This window comes from Megalobrama amblycephala, linkage group LG16, assembly GCF_018812025.1.
Source record: "Megalobrama amblycephala isolate DHTTF-2021 linkage group LG16, ASM1881202v1, whole genome shotgun sequence".
Taxonomy (NCBI): Eukaryota; Metazoa; Chordata; class Actinopteri; order Cypriniformes; family Xenocyprididae; genus Megalobrama; species Megalobrama amblycephala.
This window is the reverse complement of record NC_063059.1, coordinates 43,388,346-43,416,278: the sequence shown is the minus strand read 5'-3', so window position 1 is coordinate 43,416,278 and position 27,933 is coordinate 43,388,346. Positions and strand designations below refer to the sequence as shown.

The 27,933-nt window shown below is 35.1% G+C and overlaps 1 protein-coding gene across 1 annotated transcript in view; it reads left to right on the top strand.

The window, feature by feature from the left end:
* The first annotated feature begins 2,225 nt into the window (after positions 1-2,225).
* Positions 2,226-27,933, top strand: part of inppl1a (inositol polyphosphate phosphatase-like 1a) — a 44,274-nt gene continuing 18,566 nt past the window's right edge. Inside the window, exons 1-10 of the mRNA XM_048159728.1 lie at positions 2,226-2,628; positions 20,650-20,713; positions 22,804-22,945; positions 23,030-23,126; positions 23,614-23,760; positions 23,852-23,942; positions 24,061-24,150; positions 27,366-27,461; positions 27,537-27,687; positions 27,808-27,914. Of these exons, the coding sequence (XP_048015685.1) occupies positions 2,477-2,628; positions 20,650-20,713; positions 22,804-22,945; positions 23,030-23,126; positions 23,614-23,760; positions 23,852-23,942; positions 24,061-24,150; positions 27,366-27,461; positions 27,537-27,687; positions 27,808-27,914 (1,137 nt within the window). The 5' untranslated portion in view covers positions 2,226-2,476. The remainder of the gene's footprint in view (positions 2,629-20,649; positions 20,714-22,803; positions 22,946-23,029; positions 23,127-23,613; positions 23,761-23,851; positions 23,943-24,060; positions 24,151-27,365; positions 27,462-27,536; positions 27,688-27,807; positions 27,915-27,933) is intronic.

Genomic DNA, 27,933 nt, shown 5'->3' with positions numbered 1-27,933 from the left:
TAGATAGAAAGTCAGACATTAGAATAGATAGATAGATAGATAGATAGATAGATAGATAGACAGACAGACGGATAGATAGAAAGTCAGACATTAGAATAGATAGATAGATAGACAGAAAGTCAGACATTAGAATAGATAGATAGATAGATAGATAGAAAGTCAGACATTAGATAGATAGATAGATAGATAGATAGATAGATAGATAGTCAGACATTAGATAGATAGATAGATAGATAGAAAGTCAGTAGATAGATAGATAGATAGATAGATAGATAGATAGAAAGTCAGACATTAGATAGATAGATAGATAGATAGATAGAAAGTCAGTAGATAGATAGATAGATAGATAGATAGATAGAAAGTCAGACATTAGATAGATAGATAGATAGAAAGTCAGTAGATAGATAGATAGATAGATAGATAGATAGATAGAAAGTCAGACATTAGATAGATAGATAGATAGATAGATAGATAGATAGAAAGTAGATAGATAGATAGATAGATAGATAGAAAGTCAGACATTAGATAGATAGATAGACGGATAGATAGAAAGTCAGACATTAGATAGATAGATAGATAGATAGATAGATAGATAGATAGATAGACAGACAGACGGATAGATAGAAAGTCAGACATTAGATAGATAGATAGACGGATAGATAGAAAGTCAGACATTAGAATAGATAGATAGATAGATAGATAGATAGATAGATAGAAAGTCAGACATTAGAATAGATAGATAGATAGATAGACAGACAGACGGATAGATAGAAAGTCAGACATTAGAATAGATAGATAGATAGACAGAAAGTCAGACATTAGAATAGATAGATAGATAGATAGATAGAAAGTCAGACATTAGATAGATAGACGGATAGATAGAAAGTCAGACATTAGATAGATAGATAGATAGATAGAAAGTCAGACATTAGATAGATAGATAGATAGTCAGTAGATAGATAGATAGATAGATAGATAGATAGAAAGTCAGACATTAGATAGATAGATAGATAGATAGATAGAAAGTCAGTAGATAGATAGATAGATAGAAAGTCAGACATTAGATAGATAGATAGATAGATAGATAGATAGATAGATAGATAGATAGAAAGTCAGTAGATAGATAGATAGATAGATAGATAGATAGATAGAAAGTCAGACATTAGATAGATAGATAGATAGATAGATAGATAGATAGAAAGTCAGTAGATAGATAGATAGATAGATAGAAAGTCAGACATTAGATAGATAGATAGATAGATAGATAGAAAGATCAGTAGATAGATAGATAGATAGATAGATAGATAGAAAGTCAGACATTAGATAGATAGATAGATAGATAGATAGATAGAAAGTCAGTAGATAGATAGATAGATAGATAGATAGATAGATAGATAGATAGATAGATAGAAAGTCAGACATTAGATATATAGATAGATAGATAGATAGATAGAAAGTCAGTAGATAGATAGATAGATAGATAGATAGAAAGTCAGACATTAGATAGATAGATAGATAGATAGATAGATAGATAGATAGATAGATAGATAGATAGATAGAAAGTCAGTAGATAGATAGATAGATAGATAGATAGATAGATAGGTTGTGGTCCATCAGCGCCCTCTGCAGTCAGACTCTGGTATCAGTGAACCGACAGGCGGCGCTGTTGAACCCGCAGGATATCTGAAGCGTCACTCAGAGTCCAGAGCTGATTATCACTCATTCATCACTCTCATGGAGAACAGCTCAACTTTAGACAGAAAAACACTGAAATATCATGAGAAGATCCAGCTATAACCTTCTGTGTTACTTTACTCTCTTATAGACACAATCTGACACGACAACTGTATTAATTTACTCCACACTGCAGTTGATGTGTGTTGTTTATGTGTGTGAAAACACAAACTGACAGAGTGTGAGTGTGTCTGAAGTGTGATTCTGTCAGCTACTTTAAAGAGTGCTTGTTTCCTCACTTCTGTCATCCAAACTAAAATACAACATTACATTCTTCCTCACAAACTGATAAACAATCTTTATAGTGCGGGTCAAATTGAGCCTAATTAAATTCAATAGGCCTATAAAACCCACAATATGAAAAATAACTACAAATAATTTGATAAAAATAGTATTAATAGTTCTCACACATTTAAAATTGTCAGTGCGTGTTCAGAAATTGGGTTTAAAAAACAAACTAAGAAATATTCAGTGGGTAAAGTGTGTGACAACTAGCCCCAGTGTGTCTGTAGCGCGTGTGCGCGCGCGCGCCGTGTCTCTGCGCGCCCCTGCTGTTGGATGTGAGCTGCTGTTGTGTGTTTCTCTCTCATGGAGGTTTTTCAGGAACTAACAGGAAAGCAGGAGAAACTCTGAAAACTTTTAGACGCTCGAGCGGTGCGTGCGGCTGACGCGCGGCCCGCGGCTTCTGCGCCGCGTTTGCAGTGGATCCGGACTGTGTTTTGGAGGATTACTGGATTCCGCGATGGCCGGAGTGTGTCCCGCTCCGCCGCTCTGGTATCACCGGGATCTGAGTCGCGCGGCGGCGGAGGAGCTGCTCGCTCGAGCCGGGCGGGACGGGAGTTTCCTGGTGCGGGACAGCGAGAGCGTGAACGGCGCGTACGCGTTATGCGTGCTGTAAGAGCCATGCTTTACTATTAAATATTTATATTTCACGTTATTTATCCAGAACACATCATATTTAGTGTGTTTGTGAACTTTCTTGCTTTCTTTCTTGCTTTCACACCCTGTCTACGCTGAAAGCGAGCGACGCGTCTTTATAACAGGAGCGTTGTGTGCCTATAAATGAATGCACAAGCAACAGTTTGATTTAGAAAGTTCTTTTATGTATATATTTTAGAGTTTAGACGATTTAAAAGTTGTTTAGTGGCCAATATTATTAGTCAAGCTTTGTTTTGTGTTGTTATTTTATAGTGTGTGTCATCATAATTTAGTTTTGTTGTGAAGCACGAGGGTTTATGTACAGTAAATTTCACTTCAGTGTACTAGTTTAAAATCCAAACACTTGAGTTGGCACGCGGGAGCCGCAGAGGTCACGTGACCAGTGTGACCTCCACCTCATCATGCATAAAAATAACTACATGCACTACTGTGAGCAACAGGCTGGTACCATGGCATTCTCTCCCATGGTCATGGAAAACTCTTTCTGGAATTATTCTGCAGGCATGGAAAAGCCGTGTAAATGCATGCATTTCTTATAATGCTTTTTAGTTTAGGGGTTAGTTCACCCAAAAATGAAAATAATGTCATTTATTATTCACCCTCATGTCGTTCCACACCCGTAAGACCTTCGTTCATCTTCAGAACACAAATTAAGATATTTTTGTTGAAATCCGATGGCTCAGTGAGGCCTGCATAGCCAGCAATGACATTTCCTCTCTCAAGATCCATTAATGTACTGAAAACATATTTAAATCAGTTCATGTGAGTACAGTGGTTCAATATTAATATTATAAAGCCACGAGAATATTTTTGGAGCGGCAAAAAAAACAGAATCATGATTCGGATCGCGTGTCAAACCGCCAAACTGCTGAAATCACGTGACTTTGGCGCTCCGAACCGCTGATTCGACACGCTGATTCATTATGCTCCGAAGCTTCCTGAAGCAGTGTTTTGAAATCGGCCATCACTAAATAAATCGTTATTTTATTTTTTGCCGCTCCAAAAATATTCTCGTGGCTTTATAATATTAATATTGAACCACTGTACTCACATGAACTGATTTAAATATGTTTTTAGTACATTAATGGATCTTGAGAGAGGAAATGTCATCTATGCAGGCCTCACTGAGCCATCAGATTTCATCAAAAATATCTTAATTTGTGTTCTGAAGATGAACAAAGGTCTTACGGGTGTGGAACGACGTGAGTAATAAATGACATTATTTTCATTTTTGGGTGAACTAACCCTTTAAACTCTGTTCTAAAATTGTTCTAGCATTGCTTGTGTATGGAGTGAAACTTCCTTGATGTCTCGAGTTGGTGCTTCCCGTTGCATTGGTTAAACCAGTTTCCAAATGATTTCTTCTGACCATGCAAAACATTTTCAGTTTATTTTAAGAATCTGTGTGTAATCACAACAGACTGTGAGAGTCATGGATGAGTCATGATCAATTACTGAGAAAGTCTAACCCTATCTCATGATGTAAGTATTTTACAAGGTGGCGGTTGTGTATGAATTTGTACAACGTGATTTGTATGGATAAGATTTTTAGTGTGTAAGCAGATCATACAAAAACTTAGGAACAAGATTGGCAAATTTGTATAAATTCGTACAATTTTTAGATAAAAATAAGCATGAAGGGGCACCACTACCCTAACCGACAAGGATGCCTAAGAAGATCATACGAAAACGTACGAATTAGATTGGCTAATTTGTATGAATTTGTATGATGTGAGTTTCTGAAAAAAAGGATGAAGATGCACCACTAAACCTAAGCAGATCATACAAAAACTTAGGAATGAGATTGTATAAATTTGTACGAAAACATAAAATGTTTAGATAAAAATAAGCATTAAGTGGTACTAGTAACCTTACCATCAACATTGCGTAAGCAGATTGTACGAAAACCTACAAATGACATTGGCTAATTTGTATAAATTCATACGAAAACGTACAATTTTTCAGATGAAAATAAGAATGAAGGGGCACCACTAACTGTCAATAGTGCGTAACCAGATTGCACGAAAACATACAAATGCAATTGGTTAATTCATATGAATTTGTACGATGTGAGTTTTCGAAAAAAAAAAAAAGGATGAAGATGCACCACTAAACCTAAGCAGATCTTACGAAAACTTCAGGAATGAGATTGGTTAATTCGTATAAATTTGTATGAAAATGTATGAAAAATTTTTAGATAAAAATGAGCATGAAGGGGCACCACTATCTTAACATCAACGTTGCGTAAGCAGATTGTACGAAAACGTATGAATGAGTTTGGTTAATTCGTACGATGTGAGTTTTCGAAATAAAAAGATGGAGGTGCATGACTAAACCTAACCGTCAACAGCGCGTAAGCAGATCTTTCAAAAACTCACAAATGAGATTGGCTAATTTGTATAAATTCGTACGAAAACTTAAAATTTTTTGATAAAAATAAGCATGAAGGGGCACTACTAACCTTACCGTCAACATTGCGTAAGCAGATCATACGAAAACGTACGAATGACATTGGTTAATTCGTATGAATTTGTACGATGTGAGTATTTCGAAAAAAAGGATAAATGTGCACCACTAAACCTAACTGTTAACGATGTTTAAGCAGGTCATATGAAAACTCACGAATGAGATTGGCTGATTCGTATAAATTTGTATGAAAACGTACAATTTTTAGATAAAAATAAGCATGAAGCGGCACCACTAACCTAACTGTCAACATTGCGTAATCAGATCATACGAAAACGTACAAATGAAATTGGTTAATTCATATGAATTTGTACGATGTGAGTTTTCGAAAAAATGGATGAAGATGCACCACTAAACCTAAGCAGATCATACGAAAACTTAGGAATGAGATTAATTCGTATAAATTTGTATGAAAATGTATGAAACATTTTTAGATAAAAATAAGCATGAAGGGGCACCACTAACTTAACCATCAACGTTGTGTAAGCAGATCATGCGAAAACGTACAAATGAAATTGGTTAATTTGTGTGAATTCGTACGAAAACTTACAATTTTTTGATAAAAATAAGCATGAAGGGGCACTACTAACCTTACCGTTAACGGTGCGTAAGCAGATCATACGAAAACGTACGAATGACATTGGTTAATTCGTATGAATTTGTACGATGTGAGTATTTCGAAAAAAAGGATAAATGTGCACCACTAAACCTAACTGTTAACGATGTTTAAGCAGGTCATATGAAAACTCACGAATGAGATTGGCTGATTTGTATAAATTTGTATGAAAACGTACAATTTTTAGATAAAAATAAGCATGAAGCGGCACCACTAACCTAACTGTCAACATTGCGTAAGCAGATTGTACGAAAACCTACAAATGCAATTGGTTAATTCATATGAATTTGTACGATGTGAGTTTTCGAAAAAATGGATGAAGATGCACCACTAAACCTAAGCAGATCATACGAAAACTTAGGAATGAGATTGGTTAATTCGTATAAATTTGTATGAAAATGTATGAAAATTTTTTAGATAAAAATAAGCATGAAGGGGCACCACTAACTTAACCATCAACGTTGTGTAAGCAGATCATGCGAAAACGTACAAATGAAATTGGTTAATTTGTGTGAATTCGTACGAAAACGTAAAATTTTTTGATAAAAATAAGCATGAAGGGGCACTACTAACCTTACCGTTAACGGTGCGTAAGCAGATCATACGAAAACGTACGAATGACATTGGCTAATTTGTACAAAAATGTAAAATTTTTATATAAAAATAAGCATGAAGGGGCACTACTAACCTTACCGTCAACGGTGCGTAAGCAGATTGTATGAAAACCTACGAATGACATTGGCTAATTCATATAAATTTGTACGAAAACATTAAATCTTTAGATAAAAATAAGCATGAAGAGGCACCATTAGCCTAACCGTCGACGGTGCGTGAGCAGATTGTATGAAAACGTACAAATGACATTGGCTAATTTGTGTGAATTTGTACGATGTGAGTTTTCGAAAAAAAGGATAAAAGTGCACCACCAAACATAACCGTCAATGATGCTTAAGCAGATCATATGAAAACTCACGAATGAGATTGGCTGATTCGTATCAATTTGTATGAAAACGTACAATTTTTATATAAAAATAAGCATGAAGCGGCACCACTAACCTAACTGTCAACGGTGTGTAATCAGATCTTACGAAAACGTACAAATGAAATTGGTTAGTTTGTGCGAATTCGTACAATTTGAGTTTTCAAAATAAAAGGATGGAGGTGCGCTACTAAACCTAACCGTCAATGATGCGTAAGCAGATCTTTCGAAAAATGTACAAATGAAATTGGTATGAATTTGTAAAAAGTTATTTGTACAAAAATGTACAATTTTTAGAAAACGCATAAGCAGAAAGGTGCACCACTTAACCTAATTATCAGTTTTGCAGGAGCAGATCATACAAGAACGTACGATTTTTATGCATTAAGGTGGAGTGCAAACAGGTTGTACGAAAATGTATGAATAAGTTGAAGGTGCAGCACTAACCTAGGCCTAACCGTCATTGGGACGGAAGCAGAGTATAATACGAAAACTTACAAATGAGATTGGCTAGTTTGTATGAATTTGTACAACGTGATTTATATTAGATTTTGAGAAAAAAAGGAAGCATGAAGATTCATGCCTAAACCTAACCGTGCAGATCGTAGGAATTCGTGCGAATGAGATTGTACAAATGATATGAATTAGCCACCAATTCAGTAAAACGTAAAACATTACAAAACTGCCATGAGATTTTGTTGGAAATTCAGAGAATCCAGTATCTGAATGCGCTGCTGTACCATGGTATCGCCTCAGCACTGTACTGTAAGAGTTTCCACACACACATCAGCATCATGTGAATGCATTTCAAGGAAATGAATATTTCCTCTCTATTCAATTCAAATTTAGTTCAAGTGTAGCTCTGTGGATGTAAATAAGTGTGTTTTGTTTCCATCAGAACACACTGCATTCATTAACATGCTGTTTTTATGACTCTGAGGTTTTTAATGGTTCTTAATTGCCCTTTAGTGTCAGAGATCCTCCTGTTATCATCGTTTGGCTGAGTTGATTCTTTGAAGCACTTGATGTTGGATTTTTCTTCAGGTCAGCATTTTCTTTGGCGAAAGTTCTCACTCAGAACTTCGGCTAACGTTCTGACAAGGTTATGAACAAATGTTCTTCCAGTAACGTTAATAGAGCGTTCTTTCAAAATGTTATTCATGCATTGTTTATACAACATTTTTCTGAAATGTTATAGTTAACGTCTTTTAAATGTTGCTACTTGTTTCAGAACGTCAGAGAACATTCAAAAGTAACATTCCCATAATATTTGCAGAATGATCAAATGTGTAACTGAGCTCTCCAGAGCCTGCTGTCATGATCTAACACGGGTTGATGTTGATGGAGCTGATCTGAAGAGGTTTTGAAATGCAGTGTTTGGTCGGTGAAATGGAGGGGGTGTTCTTACAGCGGTGAGCGCGTCAGAACACGCTTGCATTTCTGAGCGACGGCGCTGTTGGCGGTTCACCAGAGGGCATGAAATGTTCCATACAGACGTAGGGAGATTATACCGGCACGGCACACGTGTGTGCATGCTGGGATACTCAAGCCAGAACAAGTTTCTGTGTCTGTGTGTGTGGACTGGCGCAACAGATGAACTATTTTAAGCAGTTGGTGCATCTCTCGTGCCAGCTGTGAAAAACTGAATGAGGTTCTTTTTATTTTTTTGCCAAACACTCCAAGAGGAATCAAACATGCATTTGTCTCATTTTTACACGCTTGAAGAATATGTGAGTGATGTTTGACCATGCAAAACGTTTTCACCTGAAAATCACTCCTCCCCTTTGATCCCTTTCAAACTGGTTTTCGCCCAATTCACAGCACTGAAACGCCCTTGTAAAGCTTTTTTGCCTCTCCCGACCTCAGCTCCGCCTTTGATACGATCTGACTGTCTATCTCTCTGATAGAAAGTTTTACATTTCGATGCAAGATTTTCGATCTTCTACTGTCCTCCCGAAGCAGGGTGTCCCTCAGGGTTCGGTTCTAGGTCCATTATTATTCCTCATCTACATACTACTCCTGGGTCAGATTTTACATCAGCTAGGCCTATAACTTCTACACTGATGACGTCCAAATCCTGTAAACCTGCTCTATTCACTCAAATTGAAAAAAATTCTGCTTGTGTGAATGAAATAATAAGATGACTGAACTCCAAATATCTGAAACTAAACATGAGATTATCATCACTGGAACTCCTTCACGTTTGAATAATATGTGAGTGATGTTTGACCATGCAAAACATTTTCACCTGAATATGGCGCATCTAATCACTCCTCCCCTTTCAATCTGGTTTTCACAAACTTCTCTGTACTGAAACACCCTTGTAAAGCTCGTGAATGACCTACTACTTTTTTGGCTCTCTCTTTGTACTTCTACTTCTCGATCTCAGCTCCACCTTTGATATTGTCAGTCACAAATGACTTATTTCCTGCCTCTCGGATGTAGGTATTTCCAGGGTGTTGCCCTTTCTTGGCATTCTTTCTGTCTCTTTGATAGACAGTTCTACATTTCAATGCAGGATTTTCGATCTTCTACTGTCCTCCTGAAGCAGGGTGTCCCTCAGGGTTCGGTACTAGGTCCATTATTATTCCTCATCTACATACTACTCCTGGGTCAGATTTTACATCAACTAGGCCTATCATTTCTACACTGATGACATCCAGATCCATACTATCTGTAAACCTGCTCTATCCACTTAAATTGAAAAAATTCTGCTTGTGTGAATGAAATAAAAAGATGGCTCCACTCCAACCTTCTGAAACTAAACATAGATCATCACTGGAACTCCTTCACTTGCCAGCACAATTCGTCATGACTTCACCTGTGAGATTGATAGTAGTTATTCTTGATCTCTCCCTCTCCTTTGAGGCTCATATCAACTCCATCACCAAAACAACATTTTTTCACTTACGTCGCACTGCCCAGCTCCATCCCTTCATTAGCTTCAACGATTCTGAAACAGTCATCCATCTGCTAGCTCCATTGCCAGATTACAGTATATTCAAAACTCTGCTGCAAGTAATGTTCTGTATTTTGTTTTTTCTGTGTGCTTCCTTGTTTATGTAATGCCCCATTTTCTGTCTTTGTATTATCTTTATCTGCTCTAATTGTAATATTCTACTCCATTGCTTGTACTATTGCCAGCTCTATTGCAGTCATGTCTGAAGCACAAACGCTGCACTTACAGGCTCAACTTTAATAGTCAGTGCTAGAGGTTTCTGCACATCACTATCAGCACTAGTATTGGTGAGGATTGACTTAAATAGCACTTTCAAGTGTAGAACTGCCATTATGATACACAAGTGATGTTTTCACGGGAAATAAGGGTGTTATATGACACATTAATTTCTTACATTCATTTTTTACAAATTCTTCATGTTTGTTTTTTTGTGGGAAGTTTTTGTGTGCTTCTCATCAGATTTTCGACTTATTCGTCCTGATCGTACCCAGTGTTATTTGAGATACTATTACGGTTTTTATTACATTTTAGATACAATTTTAGTCATTTAATTCAATGTTTTTGTCATTTTTTTTTAAGAATATATCTATATAGTTGTATAATTTTTTATTTAGTTTTAGTTATTTTAGCACATCATGTTAAACTAAATGAAAATGAGAAATGTGGGCTTGGACTCTAGATAAATAAGTTAATTTTTTAAAATAAACTTAAAATAACTTATTTTATTTCAAGTAAGGGATAGGCCTGTCATTATCATGAATTTTGTGCTGAAGATTAATTGCCATTCAAATAATTGTGAATAATGATTTATTTCTCTTTTGTTCATGTCACTTGGAATCATATATAATATAATAATAAAATTATAATAAAATAGGCCCATATGATTTAGTTTAATGCTGAGGAAATTAATAATTATATAATATATATCATATAATAGTATATAATATATATATAGTATTGTATAGTGTATAATATGTAGTGCTGTCAAAGTGATTTATCACATCTAACATAAAACTTTGTGTGTATAAATGTGTGTGTGTGTATAATATATATATATATATATATATATATATATATAATGTATATACACACACTGAACTAATTTGACAGCACTAATTATAATATAAAATCATATAATATATAATAGTATATGGTATAGTTTATATAGTATAATATGTAGTACTGTCAAAGCGAAAATCGCATGTAACATAAAAGTTTGTAAGTTTGTGTGTGTATATATATATATATATATATATATATATATATATATATATATATATATATATATATATATATATATATATACACAAACTTTTATGTTAGATTAATCGATTTGACAGCACTAGTTATGATATATAATAGTATATAGTATATAATATGTAGTGCTGTCAAAGCAATTAATTGCATCTAACATAAAATGTATAAGTGTGTATATATATTCACAAATATATTTACAAACTTTTATGTTGGATTAATTGATTTGACAGCACTAATAATATAATATAATATAATGTAATATAATAATGCAGTCTGATTAAACCCACAAATCTTCATTTTATATGAAGGAAGACCTTTGTGTACTTTATAACAGTGTTTTTATATTATTTGGCAAAATGTGATTGAAATTTAAACTGCACAATTATTGCTCCTGTCTCAAATAATTGCAATTAGATTGAATAACCACGATCAGACAATTAAACAATAATCACGATAGGCCTCGCGGACATGTTTCAGTTTTAGTTACAGTAATAACCCTGATGGTGTCCCAGTATTAGACTTCACTCGTCCTGCAGTGTTTGTGCTCCAGATGTGAATGATTCCTCCAGTGTCTTGTGCTGCTACTTCACTAGGGATCAGATGTCGATGTTGAGTTTTGCACGGTCACAAACGGCTCATGGTTCTGCAATCAGAAAATCTAGTTTAAACCCTTTATGTCTGCAGTAAAACGTTTCTTCCCGCATTGTTTGCTAAATTGTTTTGTGTGTCTATTCAAACACATAAGCATAAAAATAGTACGAGGAGGATTTGAGCTCAGAAGTTTCCGTGGATTCCAAACGAGTCTTCTGCGTCTTGAGTTTTGGCATCAAGTGCCGTTTTCCATCTTTTGGGTTTGCGAGTCGTAAAGTCTCTTCCTCAGGCATCGGAGGGACATTAGAGGACGCGTTTAACAGATCCAGGAGAGCGTTCAGTCTGTTCAGCTCATATTAAACCCTAGAACCAGAGGAAAAACAAGACTGAAGCCCAGTTATTTCCCTCTAATTCCATTACTGTAATGTGAGAAAAATATATTTTAATTGAGTTATGTATCCATCATAGATGTATTTGTTGTACTTCCTTTATTTTTGTTGTGAGATGTTTATTCACCCAGTTTTGTTTTTTCATCTGGGAAGTGAATGTTTTCATGCATCTTTATTGACATCAGCATTATAAACACAATGAATCCAGTGTTTTCGAGTTAGTGGTTTTGTGGTCCTGCAAAGTATGTCATTGGTTTGCATGAACAGGAAATGACCTGGATGTGTGTGTGTGTGTGTGTGTGTGTGTGTGTGTGTGTGTGTGTGTGTGTGTGTGTGTGTGTGTGATTTATGAGGACACAAATGTGTATAATGACATGGGTATTACTTTGGTATTACGACGTAAACATGTTTTATGAGGACATTTCATGAGTCCTCGTGTTTAAAATAGTTAAAAAACATACTAAACAATGTTTTATTAAAAATGTAAAAATGCAGAATGTTTCCAGTGATGGGCAGGTTTAGGGTAGTGTAGGGGGAGAGAATGTACGGTTTGTACAGTATAAAAACCATTACACCTAATGAGAGTCCTCACTAAGATAGCAAAACAAACCTGTGTGAGTGTGTGAGTGTGCGAGTATGAGTGCGAGTGTGTGTGTGTGTGTGTGAGAGTATATGAGTGTCTGTGTGAGTATATGAGTGTCTGTGTGAGTATATGAGTGTATGTGTGAGTATATGAGTGTATGTGTGAGTATATGAGTGTCTGTGTGAGTATATGAGTGTCTGTGTGAGTATATGAGTGTATGTGTGAGTATGTGTGAGTATATGAGTGTCTGTGTGAGTATATGAGTGTATGTGTGAGTATATGAGTGTATGTGTGAGTATGTGTGAGTATATGAGTGTCTGTGTGAGTATGTGTGAGTATATGAGTGTCTCTGTGAGTATATGAGTGTCTGTGTGAGTATATGAGTGTCTGTGTGAGTATATGAGTGTCTGTGTGAGTATATGAGTGTATGTGTGAGTATATGAGTGTCTGTGTGAGTATATGTGAGTATATGAGTGTCTGTGTGAGTATATGAGTGTATGTGTGAGTATATGAGTGTATGTGTGAGTATATGAGTGTGTGTGAGTATGTGAGTATATGAGTGCATGTGTGAGTATATGAGTGTATGTGTGAGTATATGAGTGTCTGTGTGAGTATATGAGTGTCTGTGTGAGTATGTGTGAGTATATGAGTGTCTGTGTGAGTATGTGTGAGTATATGAGTGTCTGTGTGAGTATATGAGTGTATGTGTGAGTATATGAGTGCATGTGTGAGTATATGAGTATGTGTGAGTATGTGTGAGTATATGAGTGTCTGTGTGAGTATATGAGTGTCTATGTGAGTATGTGTGAGTATATGAATATGTGTGTATGTGTGAGTATATGAGTGTCTGTGTGAGTATATGAGTATGTGTGAGTATGTGTGAGTATATGAGTGTATGTGTGAGTATATGAGTGTCTATGTGAGTATATGAGTGTATGTGTGAGTATATGAGTATGTGTGTGAGTATGTGTGAGTATGTGTGTGAGTATGTGTGAGTATATGAGTGTCTGTGTGAGTATATGAGTGTCTGTGTGAGTATATGAGTGTATGTGTGAGTATATGAGTGTCTGTGTGAGTATATGAGTGTGTGTATGTGAGTATATGAGTGCATGTGTGAGTATATGAGTGCATGTGTGAGTATATGAGTGTATGTGTGAGTATATGAATATGTGTGTATGTGTGAGTATATGAGTGTCTGTGTGAGTATATGAGTATGTGTGAGTATGTGTGAGTATATGAGTGTCTGTGTGAGTATATGAGTGTCTATGTGAGTATATGAGTGTATGTGTGAGTATATGAGTATGTGTGTGAGTATGTGTGAGTATGTGTGAGTATATGAGTGTCTGTGTGAATATATGAGTGTATGTGTGAGTATATGAGTGTCTGTGTGAGTATATGAGTGTGTGTATGTGAGTATATGAGTGCATGTGTGAGTATATGAGTGTATGTGTGAGTATGTGAATATGTGTGTATGTGTGAGTATATGAGTGTCTGTGTGAGTATATGAGTGTATGTGTGAGTATATGAGTGTCTGTGTGAGTATATGAATGTATGTGTATGTGTGAGTATATGAGTGTCTGTGTGAGTATGTGTCAGTATATGAGTGTTTGAATATGTGCGAGTATGAGTGTGTGAGTATGTGAGTATATGAGTGTCTGTGTGAGTATATGAGTGTATGTGTATGTGTGAGTATATGAGTGTCTGTGTGAGTATATGAGTGTCTGTGTGAGTATATGAATGTATGTGTATGTGTGAGTATATGAGTGTCTGTGTGAGTATATGAATGTATGTGTATGTGTGAGTATATGAGTGTCTGTGTGAGTATATGAATGTATGTGTATGTGTGAGTATATGAGTGTCTGTGTGAGTATATGAATGTATGTGTATGTGTGAGTATATGAGTGTCTGTGTGAGTATGTGTCAGTATAGGAGTGTTTGAATATGTGCGAGTATGAGTGTGTGAGTATATGAGTGTCTGTGTGAGTATATGAGTGTATGTGTGAGTATATGAGTGTCTGTGTGAGTATGTGTCAGTATATGAGTGTCTGTGAGTGTTTGAATGTGTGTGAGTATGAGTGTGTGAGTATGTGAGTATATGAGTGTCTGTGTGAGTATATGAGTGTATGTGTGAGTATGTGTGAGTATATGAGTGTCTGTGTGAGTATGTGTCAGTATATGAGTGTCTGTGAGTGTTTGAATGTGTGTGAGTATGAGTGTGTGAGTATGTGAGTGTCTGTGTGAGTATATGAGTGTCTGTGTGAGTATATGAGTGTATGTGTGAGTATGTGTGAGTATATGAGTGTCTGTGAGTGTTTGAATGTGTGTGAGTATGTGTGAGTGTATGAGTGTCTGTGAGTGTCTTTGTGAGTGTTTGAATATGTGCGAGTATGAGTGTGTGAGTATATGAGTGTCTGTGTGAGTGTTTGAATATGTGCGAGTATGAGTGTGTGAGTATGTGAGTGTCTGTGTGAGTATATGAGTGTCTGTGTGAGTATATGAGTGTATGTGTGAGTATGTGTGAGTATATGAGTGTCTGTGAGTGTTTGAATGTGTGTGAGTATGTGTGAGTGTATGAGTGTCTGTGAGTGTCTTTGTGAGTGTTTGAATATGTGCGAGTATGAGTGTGTGAGTATATGAGTGTCTGTGTGAGTGTTTGAATATGTGTGTGAGTATGTGTGAGTGTATGAATGTGTGATTATGTGTGAGTATATGAGTGTCTGTGTGAGTATGTGTGAGTGTTTGAATATGTGTGTGTGTGAGTATATGAGTGTCTGTGTGAGTATGTGTCAGTATATGAGTGTCTGTGAGTGTTTGAATATGTGCGAGTATGAGTGTGTGAGTATGTGAGTGTCTGTGTGAGTATATGAGTGTCTGTGTGAGTATATGAGTGTATGTGTGAGTATGTGTGAGTATATGAGTGTCTGTGAGTGTTTGAATGTGTGTGAGTATGTGTGAGTGTATGAGTGTCTGTGAGTGTCTTTGTGAGTGTTTGAATATGTGCGAGTATGAGTGTGTGAGTATATGAGTGTCTGTGTGAGTGTTTGAATATGTGTGTGAGTATGTGTGAGTGTCTGAATGTGTGATTATGTGTGAGTATATGAGTGTATGTGCGAGTCTGTGCGAGTGTCTGAATGTGTGTGAGTATGTGCGAGTGTGTGTGTGTGTGAGTATATGAGTGTCTGTGTGAGTATGTGTGAGTGTTTGAATATGTGTGTGTGTGTGTGTGTGTGTGTGTGTGTGTGTGTGTGTGTGTGTGTGAGTATGTGTGAGTGTCTGAATGTGTGTGAGTATGTGCGAGTGTGTGTGTGTGAGTGAATGAGTGAGTGTGTTCTTGTATACATGGTTTATCAGGACACTTCCTGTGTCCTCGTTAACCAAACGGCTTTGAAATTCAAAAAATGCAGACAGTTTCCTGTGATGGGCAGGTTTAGGGGAAGGGGTTAGGGGGAGAGAATGCACAGTTTGTACAGTATAAAAACCATTACGTCTATGGAGAGTCCCCGTAAACCACATTTACAAGTGTGTGTGTGTGTGTGAGTCCCAACGTAATGGGGACAAAATATCCCCACAAAGATGGCAATATCCAATAATACTCTGTGATGGGCAGGTTTAGGGTTAGGGGAGAGAATATACAGTTTGTACAGTATAAAAATCATTATGTCTATGGAATGTCCCCACAATTCACAAAAACAAATGTGTGTGTGTGAGACCTTCAAGCTTTCACCAGCTCAAACTGAAATAACCCAGGGAGGAGTCGACAGGCCTCTTCTGTCTGTGGTCTCTCACACACACTTCAGTTTGGTGTGTTTCCTCATGCTGTTTTCTGTCTGTTCATCTCATCTGTCTGTGTGTGTCTATAAAAACACGCGTTCAGACGCCGGTGATCCTGCCAGTAGAAAAGGGAAGCGTCTGTGTTTGTGCTGAGATGTGCAAGACAGTCTCGTGATTCTCCAGTCAAATTTATTTGTTTAATGCTTTTCATTACGGAAAATCATGATGTTAATGTTTATAGTATCTTATAGTTGCATCTAGCAGATTAGATCTGTGCAATAATGGAGTTTTGCAATTCTGACCTGGTTGTGGGTTTGGATGTTCAGTATTTGTTTTCAGTCATTCAGATTATTAACACTTATCTTCACATTGATTTTACTTCGTCGTGGAGCATCTAAAACCAGTTTAATTGTGGTAAAATGACTGTAATGCTCCAGCTCAAGCTTTATTTCTATAGCTTATTATCCAATACAGATTGTTTCAAAGCAGCTTCACAGTAATAAACAGGAAAATAACAGAAACAATGATGCAAACTTCATCAAATATGAGACAAATTCACATTCTGCTGTAAAGAAGCTTTAAAAAGACTAAAAGTTACAACATACAAAAAATGCAACAGTTAATTGTTAGTTCATGTCAGCTCAGGTCCATTAAATAATATTAACAGATACAACTTTTGATTTCAATAATTTATCAGTAAATGTTGAAATAAACATCAAATAAGATTAATAAACATTATTTTGATCACATCATGGCAACTTATGTTTTTATATTAACTCATCAAAATAATTTAACCAATTCCCAGCAAACACAGAACGTTCCACTAACGTTAGTATTTGGTTGCCATTTGGTTATTTTTGGGGACTAATAATATTCTTGGAATGTTCTTTTTAGGTTTTATTATTTTTAACTATAAAATAACATTCCCAAAACATTGGGAGTTTATTTTTATATAACCTAAAAATAACTAATACAGAACATTGCAGGGAGGTTGTTTTTAAATAACTTAAACATAACTTATACAGAACGTTCTGTAATGGTTATTTTTAGGTTACTATCTTTATAACCAACTACAATGTAGAAAAATTATTTTCATGATTTATCATCACTACTTTTTTTCTTTTGTCAAATCAACTTATATTTAATGATAATTAATGTGGTTCAGATAACATAATATTTTCAGTTTCTATATATTAAACCAATCTCCTTCATTGTATTAACTCAAATTTTTAATTTCAGTGAACTCAATTTTAAGGCAACCAGGAAATTTACTTTTTTAAGTTAAACCAACAATATTTTTTACAGTGTAACCTTCCAAAGCGTTGCTGATGTTTTTGTATAATGGCTCTGAAATTAGTTTAATACAGCATTTAATAAAAAGTAGATATATATATATATATATATATATATATATAGTAAATATTAGATTTGACAAGCCTATATTTTTGACACAAGAAGTTTTTGTTTACGGACCAAAAGAAGCTTGTCCTGCTAAACTTTACAATTCAGTGGCAAGAAATAAATGTACTAATATCCTACTTTAAGTCAAATAATTGTTTATTGTTAATTATTGTTAATGTCTTTGAATACATATTTTAAAAACCATAGTGTCTATGGTAAATGTAGTAAATCTTACATATTAATGGAAAAATTCTGTTAAGAAAACTTTCCTGACTAAGTAAAAACAAACGTTAAATACGAACCAAAAATTGTTAGCTGGGTTTCAACTTTTTTTTATAAGTTATAATAGATTTTCTTTTAAGTCAGTTTAATATAATTTAAGTTGAAATGACTTGTACAGCCAATTTGATTGTACTTAATGTAAGGCAGCAACTGAACTTCAGTTCTTAAGTTAAAATATGTGGAAATTTTGTTAACTAATATTTAACCTTATTATAAAGTGTTACCATAACAACTAAAGTTGAGAACCCATAAATGCTTTACAGGCCTTATTTTTAAGTTAAGTCAACTCTTTTTTTTTACAGTGTTGAGTCTCTGTGTATATATGAGTGTTTATGGATGTTTTTCTCTTTTATTATAGTGACCTTTTAAAACACACACACACAAACACACACTGCTGTAGTGGTTGTCATAGCGACGTGGCTCTTGGCACACACTGATGATGACTTAGAGACGCCACACAGCTGGCACAGTGTGTGTGTGTGTGTGTGTGTGTGTGTGTGTTGCCAGGTCAAATATGACACAGGAAGAGATTAAACACAGAGAGAAGAGTCCAGAAACACACACATCCATGCAGTTTTAATGGTGTGAGGCCAAACACACATTGTGAAAGCGTCACGGTTCAGTAACACGGGCAGGTGTCATGCGTGTTTGACATGCAGACGGCACATGTGGGAGAACTACACATCCACAGGCTTTATTATACACTCGTTTACACTCTGTTTCTGTTTGTCTCACTTTCCCTCTTCATTTCACTCTCTCTGCTCTACTTCCTGTTCCTAGAGAGAGAGACACATGAATTGATGCTTTATTGTACATTTGCAAACATACTTAAATATTTTGTGGCTGAATTTTGTTGTTTTCAACACAGTTTGCTTATCAAATGATGTGGGTTTTCAGATTTCTGTCCATGTTTCTGGATCTACGAACAGAAAGAAACACACACACACACACACACACACACACACACACACACACACACACACTCGCTCATGGATTTGTTTATTCAAAACAACATGAGCGTGTGTGTGTGTGTCTCTTAACCAAACTTAAAAAAAAACAAATTTCTATTATTTTAGTATTATTTATTTATTGTTATAGTTTTTATTAATATTTTGAATTTGATTTATTTATTTATTTATTTATTTTAGATTTTGAGTTTTAATTTTAATTTTAGTTATTTTTGTAATGTTGTTTTATTAGTTTTTGTTCTTTGTATATATTACTATTTAGGTTTGATTGGTTTTTATTTGGTTTTAGGTTGTTGTTTTTTTTATTTCCAGTTAGTAATTTTAGTGCTGATTTTTAAATTTTAGTTATCATTCTAATTTTCTTTTAGTTCAAGTTTTTCATCTAACAATTTTACATACACACACACATATACATATATATATACACAGTGGCATGAAAAAGTATGTGAACCACTTGCAGAATCTGTGAAAATGAGAATTATTTTAATAAAATAAGAGGGATAATAAAAAATGCATGTTATTTTTTGTTTAGTACTGTCCTGAGTAAGATATTTTACATAAAAGATGTTTGCATTTAGTTCACAAGACAAAACAATAGCTGAATTTATTAAAATAACCCCATTCATAAGTATGTGAAGCATTGATTCTCAATACTGTGTGTGGTCACCTGATGATCCACGACTGTTTGTGTGTTTTGTGATGGTTGTTCATGAGTCTCTTGTTTGTTCTGAGCAGTTAAACTGAGCTCTGTTCTTCAGAAAAATCCTCCAGCTCCTGCAGATTCTTCAGTTTTCAAGCATTTTTGCATATTTGAACCCTTTCCAGCAGTGACTGAATGATTTTTATTTTATAAGTTTTATTGTTTAAGATATATATATTTTAAGTTTTAGTTAATGATATTATGTTTGAAGTTATACTGTTAAGTTATGTTAAGTTTTATTATGTTTATTAAGTTATATTATGTTAAGTTTTAAGTATTAGTTGACAATATTGTTTTAAGTAAAGTTAAAAGTAAAGTTATGTTTATTAAGTTATTTTTTTTTAAGTTTCAGTTACAACACTATGTTTTAAGTTATATTAAATTTTACTGTGTTATATTGTTAAATTTTAAGTTTTAGTTAATATTATGTTTATATAACAGTTATTATGTTAAGTTTTACTATGTTTATTAAGAAGTTATATTATGTTAAATTTTAAGTTTTAGTTAACTATATTAACCCTGGTCGTCAGTAATGAGCTCAATCTGTCAAACCTCCATCTGGGATGTACTTGTTAGTAAAAACGATATTTAAATGAAGTAATTGTTTTGTTTTTTTGAATTGTAATTCAGTATATTTTTTGTTATGGTTGGTGTGTAGGTTAGTCTGTAGTATTTACTATTAATAAGTGTGTGTGTGTGTGTGTGTGTGTGTGTGTGTGTGTGTGTGTGTGTGTGTGTGTGTGCGCACTCATGAACAGGCTGTGTGTTTGACTGACATGGACAGGTTTGTAGTTCTCACACTCACACACACACACATGCTTTTGACAAAGTGAAAATTTGAGCCCAGCATGAAAATCTGACGTGCCTTTGTGTGTGTGTGTGTGTGTGTGTGTGTGTGTGTGTGTGTGTGTGTGTGTGTGTGTGTGAATGCAGTTAAACATTCAGCCATTCAAACCACTGACCTGGTTTCATTTCTCCCACATGATAAATATGTCTCTGTCTGTTTCTCTCTAGGTTTCAGAAACATGTTCACACATACAGGATCCTGCCTGATGAGGAGAACTTCCTAGCGGTGCAGGTACAGTGTGTGTTGTGTGTGTGTGTGTGTGTGTGTGTGTGTGTGTGTGTGTCTGTGTGTGTGTCTGTGTCTGCAGAACCAGCTGTTGAGTTCAATGCACAAGGCGTCTCCTATCTGTCTCTCACTCTCTCACACACACACACACACACACACGCTTGCCATTCTTCCAGCAGTGTTGTTTGTGGAAGTGAACATCCTGTTCATTTTCACAGAAGCATTTCAGAAAAGTCATTAATAAACTGTTTCGAACCAAATCAATCAGATGAATCACAACATCACAGAGCTGCAAACTCGTCACCTTTCTGTGAAAATCAGTTTTGAATTCAAAATATATTTTCAAAAAACTTCCATCAACAGAAGTCATTTTAAGAGTTAGTTTAAGTAGAAAAAAATCCTTACAAAATCAGGTACCACGTTTTACACTGATGAATTATTTATAACTTGTGAACCCAGCTGTTATAGATGTAATCTGTTGTAAGATGAGATATGAATCTGAACAAGTAAACATTTCATAACTAGTGAAGCCAACTGTTTCCGGTATAATAATAACCATCTATTTCACTTCAAAACAAGATATCAGTTTGAACAAAAAATGCAACATATAATTAAATCTTGACAACTAAACCATATGAATAATCTGCCTATGAATATATAAATATTACTACTGTCATATTTAACAGGTTCCATAAAACAACAGTGTGAATGTGGCCTGAGAGAACTGAATTATGCCTAGAGACTCAGTTTAAAGTCCAAGGTGATGTTTTCCTTCAATCCTCATGCTGAAATCGACTGTAAATCCACATTTGAAAGTGTGTTTGAACATGATCACAGAAACAATGAAACAATTACTTCATTTAAATATCGTTTTACTAACAAGTACATCCCAGACGGAGGTTTGACAGATTGAGCTCATTACTGATGACCAGGGTTAATATAGTTAACTAAAACTTAAAACTTAACATAATATAACTTCATAAACATAATAAAACTTAATATTATGTTTTAAGTTAGATTATGTTAACTAAAACTTAAAACTTAACAATATAACTTCATAAACATAATAAAACTTAACAGTATAACTTAAAACAAAATATCATTAACTAAAACTTAAAATATATATATATCTTAAACAATAAAACTTAACATAATATAACTTAAAAACAAATTTAACATAGTATAATTTAAAACAATATCATTATCTGAAACTAAAAACAAAATATAACTTAATACACATAATAAAACTTTACTTTAAACTTAACATAATATAACTTCTTAATAAACATAATAAAACTTAATATAACTTAAAACATAATATTATGTTAACTAAAACTTAAAATTTAACATAATAAACACAGTAAAATTTAAAACGTAGTATTAGTAAAACTTAAAACATAGCATTGTAACTGAAACAAACAAAATTTAACTTAATAAACATAACTTTACTTTTAACTTTACTTAAAACAATATTGTCAACTAAAACTTAAAACTTAACAATATAACTTAATAAACATAATAAAACTTAACAGTATAACTTAAAACAAAATATCATTAACTAAAACTTAAAATATATATATATCTTAAACAATAAAACTTAACATAATATAACTTAAAAACAAATTTAACATAGTATAATTTAAAACAATAACATTAACTGAAACTTAAAACAAAATATAACTTAATACACATAATAAAACTTTACTTTTAACTTAACAGTGTTAGAGACACAGGACTGTGTGAATGAGCTTCTGTTCCCATGTGATGTCACTGAATCATTCTGTGTTTTCATGTATTTTCTCATCTTTTATATTCTAGCACTACAGCAAAACTGACCTATTGATCTTTCTACTTTAAATTTGAATATTTATTCAATGTGTTTACTAGCAATTTCTGAGTGAAATTGTTTAGAAGTAAATCTACCACCAACATTTCCTCAGTGTAATTCTGTTTTGCTGATCTTATGTGTGTTTTCTCTGTCTGACAGCAGACGGTTCCTCGTCATATTCATCCAGGCCTGCTTTAGTGGTTCTTGAATTTCCAGGTCAAGGGTTAGAACTGTCGGTTATCTGAAAGTGTGTGTGTGTTTGTTTCAGACATCGCAGGGCGTTCAGCCCAAGCGGTTTAAGACTCTTCCTGAGTTGATTCAGTTGTATCTTCAGCCCAGTCAAGGTCTGGTGACCACACTGCAGTTTCCAGTGGAGAGAGAGGAAACCACAGAGGAGAGAGATTACTCTGGTACACACACACTCACACACACATTATGACTCGTATAACAGTTCATCACTGACTATCTCTGTGTGTGTGTGTGTGTGTGTTTAGATGGTGAAGATGAGAAGCCCCCCCTCCCTCCACGCACCGCCTCCACCAGCAGCCCCGCAGGCTCCGCCCTCGTCAGTCCAGACACGCCCCCTGAGAAGTAAGACTCTCCTCTGCAGCAGAACTGACATTACTTGTAGTTTTGGAGCTTCAGAGCACTTCGAAAGTAACATTAAATACATTTTTTTGCATTACCATGCTTTCCGGAAAATAAGTCGCACTGAGTCAAAATTGCATTTTATTTATTATTACATTCAGAAATAATGTAAAATACCAGTAAATAAAATAAAATGTTTAAATGAGCTCATGAATAACTGTAACCACAGTTATAATACTTCTTTATTCATTAAACCCACCATTAGAAAGTGTGAAAACAAGCATTTTCAAGAAATCTGCAAATATTATAGTGCATTTTAACTTTGCTTACAATTATTCATAAAAAGATATAATGCATTATAACATACATTATGCATTACACATAAAGGCTTTAAGTAAAGTGTTAGAATGTGAGTCACTTTAGATAAAAGCATCTGTCAAATGAATGAATGTGTGCATTAACATTAATATGTCAGTGTTTTCCTCTGCAGCGTGACGGCGTCTAACGGGTTGAGCACCATCTCGCACGAGTATCTGAAGGGCAGCTACGCTCTGGACCTGGAGGCTGTGAAACAGGGAGCGAACAGCCTGCCGCACCTCAACAAGACGCTCGTGTCGTCCTGCAAACGCCTGCATGGGTACACACACACACACACACACACACACACACACACACACTCGTTTATTCACGTGCACTGGAGTACATACTCTGTGTCTGTGTGTCTGCAGGGAGGTGGATAAAGTTCTGTGCGGCCTGGAGATCCTGTCCAAGGTCTTCGATCAGCAGAGCGCCTCCATGGTGTCCAGAATGATCCAGCAGGTATGACATCACTTCCTGTCTGGCATTTGAGTGATTATGAAGTGCTGAGGGTTTGATATGTGCTCTAAATGAAGAAGGTCTAGATAAAAGCTTCTGATCAGTGACTCTCTGTCTGTAGTCCATGTCTCAGGGTGGAGATCAGGAGCTGGAGCATCTGGTCACTAAACTGGCCATCCTGAAGGATCTGCTGTCGTCTATAGAGAAGAAGGTAAACACAAACACGCATCATTAGTTCCACCACACGGTCTTTTAGAGACAAATTGACCATATGCACAGAACATTCTGAAGAACTTCCTCAATAATAGAAGCCAGCTGGAAGACTTCCAGTGAAAAGTTGCTTGTTGGTGTGTCGAGCATCAATAGTGTAATAAAAAGATGTGTATCAGTGTTCCTCCTCGGCTAAATTCAATTCAACCATCAGTTTTCACACTTTAGTGTGGAAAAAAAGCATCAACAGACTGTAAATTACAGATTTATTGTGCACTTTAGTTAGATTTATTGAATAAAATGTGTTTCACAAGTGTGCTGAAATCATTGATCTTGCGCTGCTCTGACTGACAGCTTTCTGTGTAATTCATTGGCAAGAAAAGTTATTGTTTTTCAGGAGATTTTATGAGTATTTCATATTTCACCTTTAAATCTAGTGATTTTATAATGTTTATTATTTATTCAAAAGCGAAACTGAGTGAAAAACTGTTACAGGAAATGTCTAATATATGCCAATAAATGGTCCTCTGCTGCCATCTGATGGTTATAATTAATGTCTTTTTTATTTTTAAAGGTGCCCTAGAATCAAAAATTGAATTTATCTTGGCATAGTTGAATAACAAGAGTTCAGTACATGGAAATGACATACAGTGAGTCTCAAACTCCTTCTTATATAAATCTCATTTGTTTAAAAGACCTCAGAAGAACAGGCGAATCTCAACATAACACCGACTGTTACGTAACAGTCGGGATCATTAATATGTACGACCCAATATTTGCATATGCCAGCCCATGTTCAAGGCATTAGACAAGGGCAGTCAGTATTAACGTCTGGATCTGTGCACAGCTGAATCATCAGACTAGGTAAGCAAGCAAGAACAACAGCGAAAAATGGCAGATGGAGCAATAATAACTGACATAATCCATGATAACATGATATTTTTAGTGATATTTGTAAACTGTCTTTCTAAATGTTTCGTTAGCATGTTGCTAATGTACTGTTAAATGTGGTTAAAGTTACCATCGTTTATTACTGTATTCACGGAGACAAGAGCCGTCGCTATTTTCATTTTTAAACACTTGCAGTCTGTATAATTCATAAACACAACTTCATTCTTTATAAATCTCTCCAACAGTGTGTAATGTTAGCTTTAGCCACGGAGCACAGCCGCAAACTCATTCAGAATCAAATGTAAACATCCAAATAAATACTATACTTACGTGATTAGACATGCTGCATGATGAACACTTTGTAAAGATCCATTTTGAGGGTTATATTAGCTGTGTGAACTGTGTTTATGCTGTTTAAGGTCTAGCGCGAGCTCTGGGGGCAGGGAGCACGCGATTTAAAGGGGCCGCAACATGAATCGGCTCATATTTAATGATGCCCCAAAATAGGCAGTTAAAAAAAATTAATTAAAAACAATCTATGGGGTATTTTGAGCTGAAACTTCACAGACACATTCAGGAGACACCTTAGACTTATATTACATCTTGTAAAAAAACTTTCAATGGCACCTTTAAATAAAAGTGTTTTCTATCAAATGCATTTCGTTCGGTTTTACAAATGGGGACAGTGTCAGAAGGATGAACACATAATGTTTGAGGTCATCACATTAAAAATTTGAAGTGCTGGAGAAATGTTGCCTGAGAGCGTCTAACTACAGACACCACGTTTTTTATTCAAATGTTCCCATTAGCTTTGTCTTTATTGCAATCAATAAAACTGGTTTATTGGCAAATTAGGCAAGTGTGATAACTGCATTAAAATATAAATACAACATTGAAAAGTCAACCATTGATGGTTTAGTGTCGATGTACAGCGAGTGCAGAACGATTACATTTCACTGGAAATACCCGAGCTGGCTTATCGAAAACCAGGAAGTAACCGTGCATATGGTCAATTGATCCTGTGCTTTTAGAGTATGTACTTAATTTGATTTAAAAACTCACTTCTTGATGTCATCTGATAATTATTCACTATATCATGAATATCGTGTGTTTGAGTATACCATAAATTTATTTTGTGTTTTACTTTACGTTTTGTATGTTTATTATTTTTTTATTGTTATTATAAAAATCTTCCTCTTCTTTGTATTTCACCTCTGCTCTAACTTGTTTCCTAGTCTAGCTTTCTAATAAACCTGGCAGTGTACACTATGAATATTGTTGGCTCTTTGTCAGATTGCTTTTGTTCCTCTATTGTAAGTCCCTTTGGATAAAGGTTTCTGCTAAATGCATAAATTTAAATGTTATTATTTATATTTTATTATTATTTATATACATTATAAATAAAATGTATTATTTATTTGTTTATATATTTATATTTTTTATAATTATAATAATAAACACATCTCTTTAATCAGAATTATTGTTACAATCATGACCGAAAACAAAAACAACATTCAATCTTCCTCCCTCTGACCCTCAGCTAAAATGAAATGAAACTAAAACCGCCAGTAGGTGGCGACAAATCATTGTCTTAACGAGTGAGTCATTGAATGATTTAGTCAAACGATTCATTCAAAATGCCTAATTCATTCAGGGACAAAGCAGAAGTGACTGAGTGAGTCGTGGAGTCATTCATTAGAACGATTTGTTCAAAAACGAGGATTTGTTCAGTAACGAAACTGAAACTGTGTTGTTCAGATACACACAATGGCTCTACTGTTTGGAACTATTTTCATTGGAAAAATAGTGGAATAACAGACAATATTGTGTCTTAAATGTAAGTCACCTAATAGCCAATTAACTTATAGTTTATTGAATTGTATAAAATCAATATACATTTGCAAACGTGCTGATATTCGGGAAAACAGCACTTTTGCTCGTGTGATATTGCTTATAAATATTAAAAACAAGAACTTATACAGAGACTTTTTTGCACCATATCTTGGTTTTTGGAAGCATTTTTATTAATTTTGGTGGCATTTTTGCCCCAAGCCCCTATTAATTTCCGACCCTGGTATGTGTCAGCTAAATGCATAAATGTAAATGTTGTAGCACTTTGGGTTTTAGAAAGGCACACTTTATTTATTTATTTACCTCTGCTCTAACTTGTTTCCTAGTCTAGCTTTCTAATAAACCTGTCATTACTCTGAACAGGTCTAATTCAGTGGCAGATGTTTGCAAAACAGCTGAAATCACTAACAGCACAGTTACGTCTGGCTCTTTTAAGGTGTGTAAACTAATCATGCATTAATATGTGTACATCAGGCTCTGAAGGCACTTCAGGATATGAGCTCATCTACTCCGGCCATCTCACCGCTGCTGTCCATCAGACACAAAGCTATTCCTGTGCAAACCTTCGAGGTACAACGCTACTTCACAGTACTGTCCCACCAGCATTTGTGTGTTTTGACTCATGTGTGTGTGTTGTGGCGTCAGGTGAAACTGGACGTGTATCTGGCTGACCTGACGAAGATCGGGAAGAGTCAGAAGTACTCGCTGAGTGTGGATGTGGAGGGAGGAAAACTGGTGGTGATGAAGAAAATGAAGGATGCACAGGAGGACTGGAACACGTTCACTCACGACAAGAGTGAGTCGGTGGTGATGATGGTGTTATTCTTAAATTATTAGCAGAAAAGGGCTGCGAAAGTGTAGAATATGGACTCTTTAATGCACTACAGAAATGACGTGTGTGTGTGTGTGTTTGTAGTTCGGCAGCTGATTAAGTCTCAGCGTGTTCAGAATAAACTTGGAATCGTCTTTGAGAAGGAAAAAGACAAAAGCCAGAGGAAAGATTTCATCTTTGCCAGCGCAAAAGTGAGTCACACAGATTTAT